Genomic DNA, 18,954 nt, shown 5'->3' on the forward strand with positions numbered 1-18,954 from the left:
TCAGTAAGTCACCCAATCAGTTAGACAGTCAGTTAATCAGTCAATCAGTTAGTCAGTCAGTTAATCAGTCAGATAGTTATTTAGTCAATCAGGTAGTCAGTTATTCAGTCAGTCGTTTTATTGGTCAGTCATTTAATCAGTCAGACAGTCATTCAATCACTTAATAAGACTGTTAGGCACTCAGTCAGTCAGTTAGCCAGTCAATCAATTAGGCAGTCAGTAAATCTATGAGTTGATCATTCAGTCAGTCGCTTAATCAATCATTCAGTCATTTTATCAGTCTGGCAGTAATTAAATTACTTAATCAGACTGTCTTTAAGTCACTTAGTCAGCAAGTTGGACAGTCGATCAGACAACCAGTTGTTGAGTCAGTTTCTCAATCCGCTATTCAGTACGCAGTTCTGTTTTTGAAAGTGCATTTTCTACAAGCTCAGAAAATGCTGTGAATTTAAAGTTTTTGAAGTAATTTGTTCTAAAATTACAAGTGGGAAGGGGAGTAAAAAGGAAGCAGTTTATTAGATCTTATATAGTCACAACTTCTGTGCCTCAAAAATAAGGATGAATGACACAAGATAGAAAATTATAAACACACAAAAAAACAGTGACTTCATGTTCTTTTTCTTAAAATTCTAAGTTTAATACAAATTTTCCAAGAGTATATTTTTCGTTTAAATCCAAGAACACCATAAATTTAATGTTTTTTAAACAAGAACAAAATAAAAGAATAACCACTCACCTCTTGCAGAGCTTTTTTATCGGGAACCTTATTATTCATTAGGGTTCGTATCACATTTTTAGCTCCATCCACGACGGCTGCCTCAATCCGCAATCGATGTCTCAGCTCATCGATTCGCTCCTCCAGCGACGTTTCCAAACGCTGTGGCCTACCATCACCGCACAAACCGCCATTCTCCTCGTTAGCTGCCTTAATTTTACACATATGATCTTTGTTCTGTTTAACTTTGAGTATCCGCAATCGAAGGAATTCGATTTTCGCCTTCGAATCGGCAAGCATCTGTTGAGCTTCGGCTAAGAGTTTCTTATCGCGACCATGGTGGCCGCTCGATATCGATTGAATCATATTCTCGGCACCGTTCTTAACTTTCATCTCGATGTTGAGTTGTTTTTCTAGTGACATAAGCATTTTATCATTGGCTGTCAGTTCGGCATTTCCACCGCCGCCATTGCCACCACCGCTTGATGGTGAAAGCGACGAGTAGAGAATATCTAGAAGAAAAAAAAAGTAAAGATGTTCATTATTCATTTTATATACACTCTAAAGTACTCTGAAAAGGATCTATGAAGTTGGTGGTATAGGAACATGTTCTCTATAGACGAAGAGTGTACCCAACATATCTACATGGAAGTGCATTTATTGGTGGACGACGACGAGTTGAGTCGAGAGTGGAGTTGAGTTCAGAGTGACAGCATTGTAATGGGTTTTTAGCGTGTTACCATAGGATTTACACGCAAAAGTCGGCATAAATCAAAAGGAACATCATCCACCCGGATCTCTAGAATAGAAGATCCTAAGTTATTCATTCCTCTTTTTACTTTTGTTCTATGCTAACTTGGGTTGACTTTTTGCTTTTGTAGTTGGCGTGTTGTAATAATGACATGACTTTGCAATGCAAAAAAAGAATAAAGGAGTTAGAAGAAGGATTAAAGTCATAGGCGGTCCTACAATTTAAGGGACTTAAGTTTAAGATCCACAGTCATGTTATTTTATCAAAGAAACCAGAAATTAAGTGAAACTTGTCCATAAATGGCAGCAATTATCATTTTATTGGCACATTAAAAACCATTGAAATAGTGACGGACTCAAGCAAAGGGAAACGTAATTAAAAAGAATGAGAGTCGAGAGAATGAAGTAGAGTTAAGTGCAAAAAAGTCCCCTTTTAAAAATGAATCGTCCTACGCCCATGGCTTAATGTCTATGGACCAAGAACAAACCTACGGAACTTTAAGTCGATATTACGATGACAACGATTGAACAAAAACTATAGACATCATTCTATGCATATAAAGAGGTTGAGACCTGAGAATTTGTTAAGAATGGAGAGTAGTAGGTTTTATGTCTAACATCATAGGACAGCCTCGAGAGACATTGAGTTAAGGAAATCGACAAAACATATGAAAGGAATTTGAGACTACAAATCATTATTCATCTTTGAGGTTTCTTTCTTTTGGCATTGCTTTTGTAGAAAATGTTCAACATTGCACAATATACATGAACGGTTACAGAAAGTGCATTTTAGGAATAAGATAAATGCTAATGGTATTTTTTGTTAGGTTCATTTTACTTAAAACTAAGCTGTAGTTTTTGTGAAAATTGATGAGAGTTTCAATAGGATTTTTCGGAGTTGGACAGAGGTGATTGCGGCCGTGTTACTTAAGCTACGTCTGGCAAACTAAAATGTGGAGATTATTAAATAGTTTATACTTGACCCATTCTCGGTCAACATTTTTTTTTACAGAAATGATGTCACTTTTTTCAGAAATAGGGTCGTTGTAATAATTAGACACAGTTCGAGCAATTTCGATAAAAAAACGTCGAATTAGAAAGGAGTTACCGAAGCACATTGGTTATTGGTCGGAAATATTGAACTTTGTAGAGAATTTAACATTCTCCATTCGTGTAGTCCGGCTAAAAAAGGTTCCCTTTGCTTAACAGTTCTTCCGAAATTCAGCTTAAGTGTCGAACGTTCGTAGATTTTCGGGAATTAAGATTGAATTGTTTAAGGGAATGTAAATGGCTATTTGGCTGGAGCATTGTTTGTGAAAATATCGATAAAGCAATGATAGGCATTAGACGTTACTTAGATGGTCAATAGTAGCAAATGGCTTAATAAGAGAACAACCTCTATCATTTTAAGAGCTTTACTTTTATATAATATCCAAAAAAACTCAAGTACGCTATTGGGGCACTAGTGCTAATATAAGAATAAAACTCGAGTTTCTGAGAAAAAAAGGCTTTTTTAAATTAAGGCCCGATCAGAAGATTTTACAACGTCGGATAAAACCTAAACACTAAGCAGCAATTCACCATGAAGTGGAACAATTTATTGCTGATGTGCAACACGCCGCTGAAAAAAGTACTCCAACATTTTCTAATAGAAGACAAAATGAAATAAAATATCCTTTAGAGATAACAGAGCTCGAGAAAAACGGGAAAATACTAGATTTCCAGATGATAAAACAACGTTTAACCGTATTAGCAACAATCTTAAAAAAAAATGTACAAATTCAAAAACGATTCACTCAGTACATTCCTAAGGAATTTAACGACAGAAGTGACGGCTTACAGACCAATATCGCTTATACCAATTATGGCAAGTTTTTAAAAAACTGCTTCTGAAGAAACTTAGCAAAATCTTAGAAGAAAGAAGTATAATCCCAAACCATCTGTTTGGCTTTAGAAATAAACATTCCACGAAAGACCAAGTTCATAGAATATCAGATGAAATAGAAAAAGCATTAGAAGAAAAACAAGTATGTTCAGCTATTTTCTAAGATTTTGCTCAAGTTTTTGACAAGGTTTGGCATGAGGGACTTGAGTACAAACTGCAAAAGGATCTTCCCAGGCAGTACTTTGAAATATTAAAATCGTACATCTCAGACCAATTGTTTAGAGTAAGATACGATCAATAATACTCGGAATTGAAGAAAATAGAAGCCGGTGTACCACAAGGAAGTGTTCTAAGTCCTACCCTGTATTTATTATACTCAAGAGATATTCCAGTTGGTAATCACACCATAATGGCTACTTTTGCAGATGATACCGCAATTTTGGTATTCAACAAATGTGTCTCTAAGGCAGCAGTAAAACTACGAAATGCCGTCGACACAGAATTTGGACCGAAAAATGGCGTATCGAACTCAATGAAACAAAATCTTCACATATAAACTTTACAAATAAAAAGATAAACAATATTCCAATAATCATTAATAATCAAGCCAATACGGGCAAATACCTTGGATTGACTTTGGATGCAAAGCTTAAGTGGAAAGAGCACTTCAAAAAGAAAAGAGAAGAACTAAACTTGAAATATAGAAAAATGCAATGGTTACTTGGTAACAACTCTGATTTATCAATCCAAAACAAAATAATGCTGTATAATCAAGTACTAAAGCCTGTTTGGACCTATAGAATCCAATTATGGGGCTGTACAAAGAAAACAAATACCGAAATCCAAAAATTCCAAAACAAAGTCCTCCGTGGAATAGTTAATGCACCTTGGTACATAAGAAATGCCGATCTACATCGTGACGTACAAATAGAAATGGTTACAGAAATTGTTAAAAAATACGCTGTATCGCACAAACAGAGACTGCAAAGTCATGCTAATTCTTAAATGGAGTCCGTAAGAAACCATGTTCGGAGATTTAGAAGAACCAAGCCTAATGAGCTTATGGTCCAAAAAAACATGGCAAAGTATTAAAAGTTTAAACTTCCCCCAAAGTGATTGTACAAAGTTAAGAAAGAAAAATCGGAAGCCGATCCTTCAAGATTGGTCCTGATGAAGAGGTGGTTTTAGTGGTTAAGAGTCCCACACTACTTGGTGTCGAATAATTTCCTCCAGTCAAACAAAAAAAAACTCCACAAGAGATGGTTTCTAATGCTTATACCTAGAACTGAAAGCTGTTCAGTCTTCAAATTGCAAGTACCACCTTAGGACAATGTCATTGTTGCGTTTTTGCGGCAGTAGACAAAATTGAGTTTTCAAAACATTAAATTCGACATGGTTTTGTTTCCACACGCTGGCTGTCATGATCTAAATTTAATGACCTTATCATACACTGCCGTTGGTTGACCACATCCTAGGGACAAGGATGAAAATCTTAAAAGGAACATGCAAAGCTGAGGGTACTGTTATCAGCAAAACATTTAAGTGGGTTAGAAGTTTCCGACAAAAGAACGTGTATAAAAATAAGGAAGAGTGTAGTAGTTAAAACAGAGCCCTGGGGCACACCAGCGTTTATTAAGTGGATATCAGATTTCAATCCGTCTTTACGTTCTGAAATTTCTGACCCAACAAAGAAGAGATTTGTCGATACAAAATGCATTCATGTTTCAGAGGTAGTCACTGCATGAAAAGGAGTTTTTACTGGCGGTATCAGTTTCGAAAGCAAAGCTTAAAAAAATGTACACGGCGATATAAATTCATGAACATCATATTTTAATATAAAGTTTTGACTTGGAAATCAAGCGTGAACAAAAATCATTCAAATGGGCATCTCCGGAAGATTATTTTAAGGTAATTTTTAACCATTTTGGTCACATTTTGGGCTGTACCTCGACAATATCTAAAATAAAGTTGGTTTTCAATGCATCTAGAATTCCGTAATTGTTCTCTGATAGAAATCGATAAATTCCGATAGTCAACAACAAATACAACTCATGCAGCAAAGATTTCAAGTGAACGTTAAGATGATGCATTGCACAGGCGCAATGGTATTAATAAAACTACCACTCTCTTCGAAATTCGTCAAAATTTTATTAATTCCTGTGTAGTTGGCCGATTGTAAAGACCATAATAACGAAATGCACAAATTACGGAACACTGCTTTTGTTAAACAGTTGTTATTTTTCAACGTGTTCGTAGTTATTAAGCTACTTGCTAAAGCTAATGGCACATATTCAACTAATATTAAAATGACAGCTAAGTTTTGACACGTTTATAATGTCAGCGGATATAATTTGAGCTCACAAAGTGAATGGCTCTTTATTAGCATATTTCTTTAAGAACGAAGCACGGTAAGCAGGCCAATATCACAAGCGCTATTAGTCTTTCATAATCAATTTCTTTTGAACACCGCTAACGTGTGGTAAAAGCTTATGCCAAGATGTACATTTGGCTAGAGTTATTTCCGAGCATGGTTACCACATGCCGCCTGCGCCGAATCGATTCGAAGCTATGAGTCTTCGTCTTGATTATTATATATAAGAAAATAAAACACTGACTTCTATTTTCAGACAACTTATTCAATGCTATTGATCAAACTCAGTGTGATTTCTGCTAACATTAAAAAAAAAGTACGTATACGCCCCAGTGAACACTCTGTAGGTAATTCATTTTCTTCTATTTGGAAATAAAAATCCCTGGAAGTGATTAAGTCCAATTAGAAGAATCTAAAGCTTATTTATTTAATTTCCAAATATTTTCATTTAGTACCGAAACGTATGCAATTCCAACACTTTTTTTTAGTATTCCCAATAATTATTTTTCAAGATGCTCAAACTGCACCATTTTTTTTATTCTCATCTATAACAAACAATTCAATCGAATTATTTAAAGCATCTTTTTTTACTTAGCTGATGTAGCTTTAAGTATGCTCAATATCTTCAGGAAAAAAAATACCTGCAAAGCATCATAATTTTTCCTCTAAGAGGCATTCACATCATCTACCTACGTTAAAGTCGACTAAATATAATGATGATGCACATTTTTTTAATTTTTTTGATGCAACGAAATAAATTCCCAGATAAGCTTTTATATAAATAAAAATATGTATGCATCTCTCAAAGATCAAGACAAAAGGCTAAAGCATCAAATAATTATACGTATGTATATCTACTTATTTATTTAAAACAATGCAATGCAACAAGAGCAACAACAATAACAAAAAAATAAAAGAAGTTAAATTCTCTTAATTGTTTTATATCTCATTAAATCTCATTATCTTCCATTTATTTGCCGTTGGCTCTTGTCGAAATTGTTTTTGCCACCAGCCCGGTTAGAGACGGCTGCTGCTGCGGGCCAAAGCCGTTTAACTAATTATATCTGCTGTTCATGCAAGCATACTTAAAAATGTGTGACACTCGTCGAACTGAACTGAACTAAACTCTGAAATGCACTGAACCACTCCTTTGAAGAATTCAAAAAAAAAAGTAAAAAACCTGCAACAACAATAACTAAAAAACATAAACTCTATCCCTGAACTTTGAAAATCCAACTGTCACGACTTGACAGTGGAGGTTCACCTGCTTCTTGCTGCTTCGGATGCTGATGTTGATGCTATTTCTATGGACATAGATGTATACAATGCAACCAACCTCCAAATTTACTTCAAGTCGACAACGAAACTCCTACTCCCAAAACTCTATGCCTTCATCATCATAATCATCGTCGTCGTCGTCGTAGTCAAAGTCGTTGCTTTTGTCGTCGATGTCGTCGTCGTTGTAGTTATAGTCATCCATGTGAAGTGAATCCGTGCCATTCCTTAATCGCGCTTAAAACTATTTTGCCATGACACCACGGCAACAACACAACGACTCCGACGACTCCAGATGACGATGGGGCACGTTGAACGATGCGATGCACGTTTAGTCTTTACTTTAGCGCTGCCGCCACACCGCACCGCCTTCTTCCGCCTCCATCTCGGAACCTCTATTCGGTTCAGTTCGTTCGGGTTGGAGTGGAGTCTGTTATTGAAATGTCAACTAATGTGCGGCTTTGTGCGGTGCCCATTTTCATTGAGTTTTGGACCGTTGCACGTCAGACTGGCTGTCTACTTGGCTTCACCTTACTTGGCACTGGCTTTGGTGGTAGCGAAGCAGCAGTAGCAACTTGCTTGCTACCACACTCGCTTCAGCCCTTACCCTCCCCCATACTCCACCACGATACCACAATTTTAGAAAACAAGTTATTGTCATCTTCAGTTTTGTGGCCTGTACGTGGTCTTCTCTGTGGACACAACAACTTCCAAGTATCTTCTCAAACAAAAGTACCAACGAAATCCCATCGCAGCAGTAGAGAGCGCCCGGGCGCAAAGAGCGTTGGAAAATTTAAATTTTTCCCAACATCAGGTCTACCTAACTTACTTTAAGGGTAAGTATATGAGTAGACTCTAGAGATAGAAGGTTTGAAGCATATTGTACTTTAATGTAGTTAGTATTCACTCAGCCACATATAATACTCTAGACTCTAGCCTCATAGGCTATGATGTTTTTGTTGTTATTGTTTCTGGGAAAAGAGAGCAATGGCGAACCAACGCTAAACTGTGATTGTTTCAGGTCAATGATAGTGGCAAACTGGGAGGAATACTTAATTTAACCATCAGGCAGTTAGGCAGGCAGGCTAGTAAGCAAGTCAGCAGGCAGGTTGTTTGGTCGTCGTCGTCGCTCGTCGTCGACGTTCGTTGACGTTGTTATACTGAGGTGCTCTTATAAATACAAGTGCGGTCGGTGCGCTACACAATTGACCGCCTCTTTCTCTTGGGAAGTAATTACTTAATTTTTGAATACGAAGGCAGATTGTCTACAGAAACGTTTTCGTATTTCGGGATAATGTTTTAATGGACTTTTGCTTTTTGCAGATCATGAAGTTTTCCCAAAAGGCACAAAATGAATGTGCTTGAGTTTTGAATGGAGGAGGAGGAATATGAACGGTTCAAAAATAATTTACATAAATTCAATAAAGTAATGGACGTGTGTTATTGGTCGAAGAGAGTTATTATACTTTTTAGCAAACATTAAGGACTAAAAAGCGGAGGGATGTTCTGCTTCTAAACGAAATGGTTACATTGGTTAGGACAAGTGAATTAAAACGGGAAGGGTTGATGTTAATGTGAACATAAATTGGAGAGATTTCAGTTGCAGTAATTTTGGTGCAAAAGCTGAGTAAATGCATCAAGACTTCTATCTCAGAAATTCGTTTGATGTAGAGTTTTTTCGAGCATTTTTTACAAGTTACCATCATTATAGCAACCTTCTTCTAAATCCAGGAATAAATTGTAAAAAGAGTAATTTAAAGTCGTTGAAAACAACGCATTTTAATAATTGGACTTTTATATTTCTGTGAAATCGAAGGTAACAAAAATAGAAAAAAAAGACAATCATCCCAAAAATTCAAAATACTATCGATGAGAAAATCGTTGGCCATGAAATACATCCGATAAGGATTATAAAGTAATTTCAATAATGGAATCAACTGTTAGGCAAGGAAGAATGCTCTGCAATTCGTTAGAAGATCGATTAAGGGCCAAAAACTAGTTAAGACGATAAACAAAACTTTTGCGACAGTATTGGTTCAACTTAGGGAATGTAATTACAGTTTGGTTAGAAGTGTAACCCTTTCGAGAATGCAAGCATTAGCAGCATAAGTCACTATATAGAAGCGCTGATAGTGAAAGAAGAATAACTCATAGAAATCTTCAGATTAATAATTTTAAGCCATTGAATTATTTTTCTACAAAAGACTGATCATAACGATTCTGTTATTCGAAATAAATGTAAAGAAATATCTTGAGACCTGGCTGCGAACTAAGATGTGGAAGATGTCAATGGCTTTGCTATCAATTATCAGTTATTTGGAGCCAATAATCGTAGTTGAGAAAATATTCCGCCGGAGATATTTTTTTTTGGAAATTGGTAAGGAAAATTCTGAACAAGCTATAAATTTTAGACTTTTTCGCAATTCAAAAGCACAAATTACAATGTATAGAGGTAAATGATAAATATCAAGGTTAATAGCATTTTATCCACGACGTTGTAAGACACCCGCTACATTACCAGCTGGGACTTTGCATCTTGGAGAATCAAATGGCTTTATTTTAAAAAGTAGCTTTTAACGTGAATGCTGTGTACTAACTGAAACAGTGTAGTTTTTTGATAAGAAGATTTTGCAAAAACCACCGCAAACAGTTTTTGAAACTAGAATACTTATAGAATACTCTGCTCAGCTATTGTAGCTAAAGACCCTGAGACTTAATCCACGAATATCAAATGAGGTTAATTCTGCACAAAGACCTCTGATCGCGCCTTAAGAAGGTCCAACTAAACGAAAGAACACGCACAACCATCCACCTCGCCTAAGGGCAGCTTGAATTGACTAAAAATTGAAATAAGGCCGGGAATAACATTTCAGTCAACGCTGGGCCTTCAGGAACCAACTTTTTTTTTTAATGAATTGAAGACGTGGATTTAGATGACCTCTTGAACCATATTCCACGTCTTACCGGAATCAGTTCTTGGAGCACTGATTTTACTGCTTTCTTGGCCTTTAGGTCAATATCACCAAAGCAATCAGTGACTTACATTCCAAAACCATCAACAGCGTCCTGTCAGATTGGATTATCAGAATTATATCCTGGGAAATCACTCGAGGCAGCCAGTTGTGTTTAAGTCCCTTTGGTTATACTTTTTTGCAAGTTAAAGCAAAGTTGCCTTAATGCATACTTAAAGTTGTCATCAGCTTTAGCCTTAGGCATCTTTCAGAACTATCTTTTTGATTCGTTCAACAACCTGCTACTATAAAACAATTTCGTTTTAATAGCTCTAATATCATTTCTCCCACACAAGATATACCCCTTAGGTTATATGGCTTTTTTAACAAGCTTATTTATGACCTAACAATAGCCTCAAATTGCACTTAGCTTTAATCTCTAATCATTTGTTTAATTAAAAACAGATATATGCCTGAATCGTTTTTCTTTTATTTCTTTTTTTGTTTTACTCAAATGACTTCAATTAACCTTTTCCTTCAAGGTTCCGGTTGACTTGAACGTCGAACATCAGCTTCCAACTTCATCAACATGGGAGTTTCCAAAAGCAATGAGTACAGTAAATGTACAAAAACCAACAATAAAAAACATAACAAAAAGCCAAGCAAAAAAAAATGCCTCTTTAAGCCAAGTGAAGCATAACAAAGACAAAAATGGTAATGACCACCCATTTATACCTAAAAACTTCCTTCATTCAACTTGAAGCCTGCATAACAAAGCATAGCCTGCCCCTGCAGCCATATGACTCGATGAGCCATCAACTCTCTCATCCGCCCTCTGGCGGAGTTCGAATATAAGAAGAAAGTGCAGAGAAAACCGCATTCGCAAATCGCAATTAAGCCATTTCACTGCTGTTTTTACCTTTTTAAAAAGCCGTCATCGCGTCGCGTCGTCATCGTCGGTCGTTGTTATGTTGTTTCGCTCGGCTCGAGACTTTTGCTCTGCTGGATGATGGTGGCGGATGGTGTCTGGTATACCACGTTGACAGTTTTTGCTTGTGGCTTTGGAACACACAATACCAAAATAATAATAATAACCCAGCAACAAAAACAACAACAGATAATGAACTCAGCCGCAAGCAAGAGGACTAAAATTAGAAATTCAATTGCTGAGTGGATGCAATATGAGAACAACAACAAAAACAACGAAAAAAGCAAACAACAACGATGACTTTCTTTTATGCCACCACGACTAACAATCATATCTAAACGCTGATGACTGTTTGTTTTGTCCCTCCCCTGAAGTCGTCTACCTCTTCATTGTAAGTTGAGTTCCTAAAAAGACTGTCGTCAATTAGGAGGCATGAATGGATAGTGGCGGTTGTGACGGAGGCGGCTGGCAATGGTGGCTCTGACGGTGGCAGTTACATGGAGTAGTATCTGTAGAGTCGTTCTGCCCAAAAGGTGTTTTCTGAAAATGCCTCGAGCAAGACAACTCGGAGACTGTTTAACGGCAGCAGCGCGAACAAAAGCTAATCGAAAACAACACGGCAGATGTAAGCCCATAGTCACACAGTTTTGTGCCGTTTACGGCGGCTTCTAGAGGAAGAGTGTTCCCACTTTATTGAAAACGAATTTTTTCGAACAAAATAGGAAACTACTGAAATTCTAAACTTCTAATTTAGTTGGCAGCCATTGGCTTAGAACTAGCAGAAAAACTAAAATTGGCCTATTTTTCAAATACTTTGCATTTTTTCACGTCACTGAATTTCATTATTATAGTAAGTGTCACTGAATGGCTGTCATCACATTTTTTGAGAAACGGTCTACAACGAAAAAATCAATATACGATAGATACAAAATTTCAATTTAATTGTATGATTAAGCCTTCGTTTGACAAAGCTGACGTCACTACATGTTAGTCTGTTAGTAGGTGCCAATAAATTTCAGTGCGGAAAAACATATGCCACTTAACTAATATGAGTCGTCATTTACTATTATTTACCGTCTGAGATAACCGAGTCAACAAATTTTTATCTGAGATAGCAGTCAGCACTAGATAATAATAATTAGACAGCAAGCGTTATAAACTAATGAACTTAAACACCAGACGTTAACAAATTAAGTCGTAGATAACAGTTTATTACAGTTTGAGGCAGTAGGAGTAAATTAATGTCAGTTAGGATATAAGATAGCAGGCGGTACTATTCAAATTACTGACTAATAACTGATGTCATTAGAATTTAGTTTTATAACATATGCCAATTAATTGAGGTCAAAGAAAACAAATGTCTTCAAATAACTAAGTCTTATGAACGATATATCTAATGGAAATTTCAGTCGTCACTAGATTTTAGTCTCATAGCAAAAATTATGAAATTTCAGACTTATACTGAAAAGCCTTGCAAAATTACATCTTAAAAAAGGTGTCAATTATTTAGATTCTCAGAAATCAAGCATCATTAAATTCCGATCGTATATCTTAAACTTTAATTAACAGAAGTCTGAGGCATAGAGTTACCAAATTTAAGCCTTAATTGGAATAATGGACGGAAAGTGTTATCGGAATTCAACTTACATTTTGAAAGGTTCTCAAAATTATTATATAAATAACAAAATAACTTTTCATGAGGCTGCAGGTCATTGATTTAACTCTGTCAGTAGCCTTCACTAAATTACAGTTCTTCAGTTTTAATAGTATAATTAAGGACGTTAAGATTATGGTCTTATTGCATATATCATTCATTTTCTTCCGAGAAACTAAACGACGCTCTCATTAGTCTTCCATAGAAACGTCATAAAATAATGGTCCAAATAACTAGACATCAAAAGACGTTAATAGATTATGCCTTTAAAGGCCTTTTAATCTAAGAAAGTGTTAAAAAAATTCAGCTTACCTAAGCATTTTGTATTGGTATCAAAATAACTGTGAAAATAACAAAATTGATTTTTTAAAGTCCCATGTGTCATAAGATTTGGGTCTGCCAGTAGAAGGCACTAAATTACAGGTCAGAACACAAGCGTGACTTCAATTAAGTTCTAAAAGGCTGCAATCATACCAGATACCAAGTAAAATGCCACACAGAGAAAGTGAACGAAATAGCAGATGTCACTAAATGTTCGTCTTAAGGCTTACGTCGCTTATTTTCGTTCTGAGATTATTTATGTTCTCAATAAAATTTTGTCTGTTATATGGTAGTTAGAGGTATAAGACATTAAAAGTTGTCAAAAGATTTTGCAGTTCAAGCAGTAGTTACAAATTTGTAGTCACTAAATTTAAAGTGCCATTAGATTACATGTGTTATAGCAAGTGCGAAAAAAGTCCATGCCAAAATTTACTTTTTAAGGCAGCGGATATCATAAGATTTAACTTTGTCAGTATAAATCATTAGATTGAGAAAACCAGCTTCACTTGGTTTTAGTTACCGAGGGTCATTGAACATTATTCTGAGGTACTTGAATTAAAACTTCAAGATTGAAGATAACGATAGATATCAATCGCATAACAATAGTTACAAAATTTCAGCCTTAGATTGGAAACCCTTACAGAATTACTGTCTGATGCACAAATGCAATGAATCATTAAATATAAAGGGTTTTCCAATAAGAGCGGGTAGATGTTGTTTGTAGATGCCGTGGCGTTTGCTGTGTAGCATCTAGTGCCGAGGCATGCAGTCCTGATGGAACCACATGTCGTCTAGGTGCATATGGTTCAATTTTTAGCGCTCGCTTTTGACTGTGCCCGCCTCACTAACGTTGTTTTCAAAAAAGTACGGACTAGTTACGCCAAAATCCCAAAATCCACACCAAATGGAAACTTTTTGAGGATGCATTATCACGGCAATTTTGCTTGTTAACAGAGCCATTCATCCAAAAATGCGCATTGTCATGAGATGAGCCTAAAGATGATTTTTTGGCCAAAACGATTCGAAGCCCATCTAGAGAACAAACGGTGTTGTCTATGGCCATGAACTTCTGGGTCAGTTGGATCTTGTACCGGTGAAGGCCCAAGTCCCGACGCAAAATTCCCCAAGTTGAAGTCTGCCAAAGATCGAGTTCTTGTGTACCGCGAGGAATAGAATGCCTCGGGTTCTGCTGTACTCTTTTACGAACCGCGGCGATGTTCTCGGCCGATCTTGCGTACCCTGAACGTGCCAAAATCTACCCGCGCCAATTGAAGAACCCTTTATGTCAAACATTTAGTGTCACTAATTTACAGTTAAGTGTAGAAAGCGTGGCTTAAAAAATAGATTCAGGATCAGTATACATAAGACACGAGTCTAATAGAAAATTTAACTTATTGAATAAATTTAGACTGTATTTTTACTGAAACGTTAATAAATGACGTCAAAAAGCAAACCTCACTATATGAATACTATTGCCTCAATTTTGAAAGAGAATTATGTTTATTTTTCAATTTTCATGATCTTAATAGTACGAATAATGTTTAACACTAAATACCCAAAACAATGTACGAATATTTTAGTGCCTAAATATGTCTCATTGTCTGTCATTCTAGACTAAGAACTTATCCAACCCCTCATGAACCTCTGTCTCTGCCCAGCGTATTAGTCTGTAATCTGTCCCTAATATGGGAAATCTGTAAATCCGGCTCGAAGGACCAAAATGTTCTGTGTTAAATTCAAAAGGGTAAACGTTATGATCGAAGTAATAATTCTTTTATTCGTGACCTTTTGTCACCTTCAGCTTCTTAACAATTTATATAACACATATAATTATAATTCAATTACATAAAATATTTAACGAAAGACGACATCGGGCAGCGTTCTAAGCTATTCCTGGCGGCAGCATCCAACAAGTAGTGTATTTGTCACTTTTTCTGTTAATTTTTTTTTTATTAAATTGGGAACCCTGCTACTGTGACTCACAGATTAGCATCGAAACAATGTTGTTATTTCTTTTATTTTTTTTTTTACAATAACAACGACAATAAAAATCATCCAATACAAGATGAAAGTATGACAACTGACAACAACAACGACGAAGACGATGGTTTATATCTCCAACTACAGACAATCATATCAGACAAACAGACAGACAGACAGACAGAAAGACAGACAAACGAAGACGCGACTTATGATGACATTTAGTATCTTTTGCGACAACTTCTTTTTGAATGAACCTGAACAACAGGAACAGGAATAGGTGTACCGCATCCAGCACCGTTTCACCGCAGCCGCATCGTATCTTCCCCAATGAACACGAACAACAAAACAATCGGACTTAAAGTTTTTGAGTGAGTTCTCTCCTCGGTAAGTGTTGTGCGTTATGTCAACTTAAAGTTGATACATTGCTTGTCATCGAATCGCATCTCGTCTCGTCTCATTTCATATCAACATCACGTCAAATGAATACAATAACGAAGCTTATAGCCATTTGCAGCAAGCTCATCATGACCCTTAACACACATCTATCTCGAATAAGAACCGATTTGATTTTGAATTTGAATACGAATCAAAATCGAGTATCTCAAAATATACAAAAATGATAAAAGAAACATGATCGCGGTTTTAGGACACATTATTGGAGTTTGGAACTTTGTCCATTGACGTGAATGACGGAACTAGGTATGTACATATATGGTTTATTTTGTTTATTGTTAAGCTTGGGCACCCTAAAGGCACGAAGATGAATGGATTTTTGCGCTAGAAACATTGACGGATGTCCTCGAAAATTAAATGGAGATATTTTTATCTATACACACATACATCACAAAATATATCTTCCATATGTGTGTGGTGATATTTTGCATGTTTCAGATTTTGAATGAAAGCCATAAAGCTTTTGTACTTGTGTGTGATATATTTTTATTTTTAGATGAACCTACATTCATATTTATGCACAGTCCCTACATACGTATATCTTTGTGATGATATATTTATTTTTTGATATCGGAAATTAGGTCGAGTGGAGTGGTGTGGAGGAGAGAGTGGCAGCGGTAGAGATAATAAATTTATGAATGGTTGAACCACGGGGACTTTGAATATTAAAATTTGCATATACGTCAACGACATCGACGACGACGCCAGCACCACCACCACCGTCTCTAAACGTTGTCGCTGTTGTTGTTAGTCTTGGCAGATAGATAGATGATTTTGATGAAGCTTACTCATAGAAATGATGGTGAGTATAAAGTTCCATATTTATACTCTTATAAGGGAACATAGATATATATGTAGGTATTTAGGTTGAGGTACCTATGAACCTGCTTTATTTTTTTTTTCTTACTTTACAACAACTGTGGGAATTTAATTTACAGTTCACAAGGGAGCCGTTACAATTTAGGTGTCTTTCTATAAAAGATTTTGCATGACAAAACTTTATGAGCTGTAAAACATTTCAATCTGAACTTTGTTATCTCTAAGTTAAATAAATTTAAAAAAAAAAGGAATATCTAGGTATACCTGAACCAGGGTGTGACTTAAATGACTACAGACAACACGTTGGAGACTCCAGGTAAAGGCAAACCTTTAAGAGCTCATTAAAAAAGTAGATAAAACAATATAATAATTATTACATAGATGGTGGTTTGAGGTTCATTGTGGGAATTTTGTTTTAACATTCGTTTTTTTTTTCAGAGTTTTGACCTTTGATTCTACGTGTCCGACAACTTTTGGGGCTATAAACGTGTTAAAAACTAGATAAAATAATATGAGAATTGTATGGTCACCTTCTTAAAGAAATTCATTTGGTTTTTCAACTTGTCATTATGTTGGTAAACTTGGTTTAAATGAGAAAATCAGGGGTGTGATACGAAAGGGAACAATTCTTATCATCCCTGCCAAACTCGTCCGTTTATGGATGATGACCAGGGGAATTCGCGTAAATCCATGAAGGTTGGAAACAACTAAAATTAACTTTTCGATGTTTCACATCGATCTTAAACATCGGCCTTGAAAGAATAGTGCAGAGCGACCACGTCAAAATTAGAGACATTATCTTTCAAAAGTTTGTCTAATTATTGACATCTACTGATGACATTGACATAAGGGAAACAACTCAGCGTGATGTAAATGGGGATTTTGTAAGTATAAAGGCGGTTGCGAAAAAAATGTGTTAAGTGCTCAATGAGGGCAAAACAAAGTACATGCTGTCACCAAGAAAGGATCTACAACACCAACATCTCGATCAAAACGTCAAAATTCACAGATGTAACTTTGAGGTAGTCAAAGACTTCCTCTACCGAGGCTTCGCTATAAACACAGATAACAACATCAGCGCTGATATCAAAGGCAGAATAACTCTTGCTAACCGCTGTTGCTTTGGGCTAAGAAAGCAATTGAGTTGCAAAGCCCTTTTTCGAAGGACCAAACTCTCGCTATATAAAACCCTCATCATTCCCGGTCTGCTATACTGTGTAGAAGCATGCACTATCAAAAAAGCGGATGAAAGCACTTTGGGTCGTTTCGAGAGAAAAGTTCTTGTGATCTACGGTCCCGTATGCATCGAAGGGGAGCGTAGAAGAAGATGGAATGATGAGCTGTACGGGCTGTACAGCGACGTAGACTTAGCCAGAAGGATAAAAGTTCAACAACTGAGTTGGCTTGATCACGTAGAATGCAATGAAATCAATACTCCAGCCCAGAAAATTTTGAAATCCACGCCCACAAGACAGCAGAATAGAGAAAGACTGAGAATTAGGAGGCGCGCACAATTAGAAAGTGACCTAGCTAACTTGAGGCGCGCAACTGGAGACATCTAGCTAGGAACCGAAATAGTTGGAGAAAATTTATTGGGTGAGACCCTAGTTTACACAGGACTGTACCTTAAGCCAGTAAAAAAGAATCGATTGAACAGTGACTCTTTCTTCCACGTGGATCGAAAAATACAACTGTAAGTGTTGTAAATCACAAGATCTCAATGGCCTAATATGATAAAAGTTATCGTCCGGCATTTTAAAGGGTTGAGTGAGCTATTTTTTAAACACCAAAATATGAAACTATAAATGCCGGCTTGTAAAAGAATACCAGCATGAGTGGACTTTATTATTTTAAAAATCTTCATGTCGTCAGTAAAAATAAGAAGTTCACTTGAGCGTAGATACATCGTTAAAAAACAGGATGAACAGAAAAGGGCCAAGATGGCTTCCCTGGGGAACACCAGGTTGAGCAACAAAAGGTTCAAAATGACAATTTATAAATTTTACCTAATAGGATCTGTATTGAAGGTTTGATTTAATTCAAGCTAAGAAAAATGGTGGAGAACCAAGAGCTTTAAGTTTAAATAAAATAATTCCGTGGTTAAGTTGATCAAAAACTTTAGAAAAGTTAGGTGTTAGAAATAACTTCTTCCATATACTGGGAAATTTGCCTATTTTTAGAAAAATTTTGAATAAGAACATAAGGGGTTCAACTCAAACATTACTACACTTTTTTTAATTATAAACGGTGATTTTTTAAGAGCTTGAGAACTTTAAAAAAAAAAACGCATAAAATTTGCAAAATCTCATCGATTCTTTATTTGAAACGTCAGATTGGTCCATGACATTTACTTTTTGAAGATAATTTCATTTAAATGTTGACCGCGGCTGCGTCTTAGGTGGTCCATTCGGAAAGTCCAATTTTGGGTAACTTTTTCGAGCATTTCGGCCGGAATAGCCCGAATTTCTTCGGAAATGTTGTCTTCCAAAGCTGGAATAGTTGCTGGCTTATTTGTGTAGTCTTTAGACCTGACGTAGCCCCACAAAAAATAGTCTAAAGGCGTCAAATCGCATGATCTTGGTGGCCAACTTACCGGTCCATTCCTTGAGATGAATTGTTCTCCGAAGTTTTCCCTCAAAATGGCCATAGAATCGCGAGCTGTGTGGCATGTAGCGCCATCTTGTTGAAACCACATGTCAACCAAGTTCAGTTCTTCCATTTTTGGCAACAAAAAGTTTGTTAGCATTGAACGATAGCGATCGCCATTCACCGTAACGTTGCGTCCAACAGCATCTTTGAAAAAATACGGTCCAATGATTCCACCAGCGTACAAACCACACCAAACAGTG

General features: G+C 36.3%; 1 protein-coding gene across 9 annotated transcripts in view; it reads right to left on the minus strand.

Moving 5' to 3' along the window:
• LOC129950053 (serine/threonine-protein kinase N) overlaps positions 1 to 18,954 on the minus strand; it is a 255,008-nt gene that overhangs the window by 43,074 nt on the left and 192,980 nt on the right. For all 9 annotated transcript variants that reach the window (XM_056061835.1, XM_056061836.1, XM_056061838.1 and 6 more), the window contains one exon: positions 737 to 1,227. In XM_056061835.1, coding sequence (XP_055917810.1) covers positions 737 to 1,227 — 491 coding nt within the window. The remainder of the gene's footprint in view (positions 1 to 736; positions 1,228 to 18,954) is intronic.

This window comes from Eupeodes corollae, chromosome 3, assembly GCF_945859685.1.
Source record: "Eupeodes corollae chromosome 3, idEupCoro1.1, whole genome shotgun sequence".
In the NCBI taxonomy this organism is placed as follows: domain Eukaryota; kingdom Metazoa; phylum Arthropoda; class Insecta; order Diptera; family Syrphidae; genus Eupeodes; species Eupeodes corollae.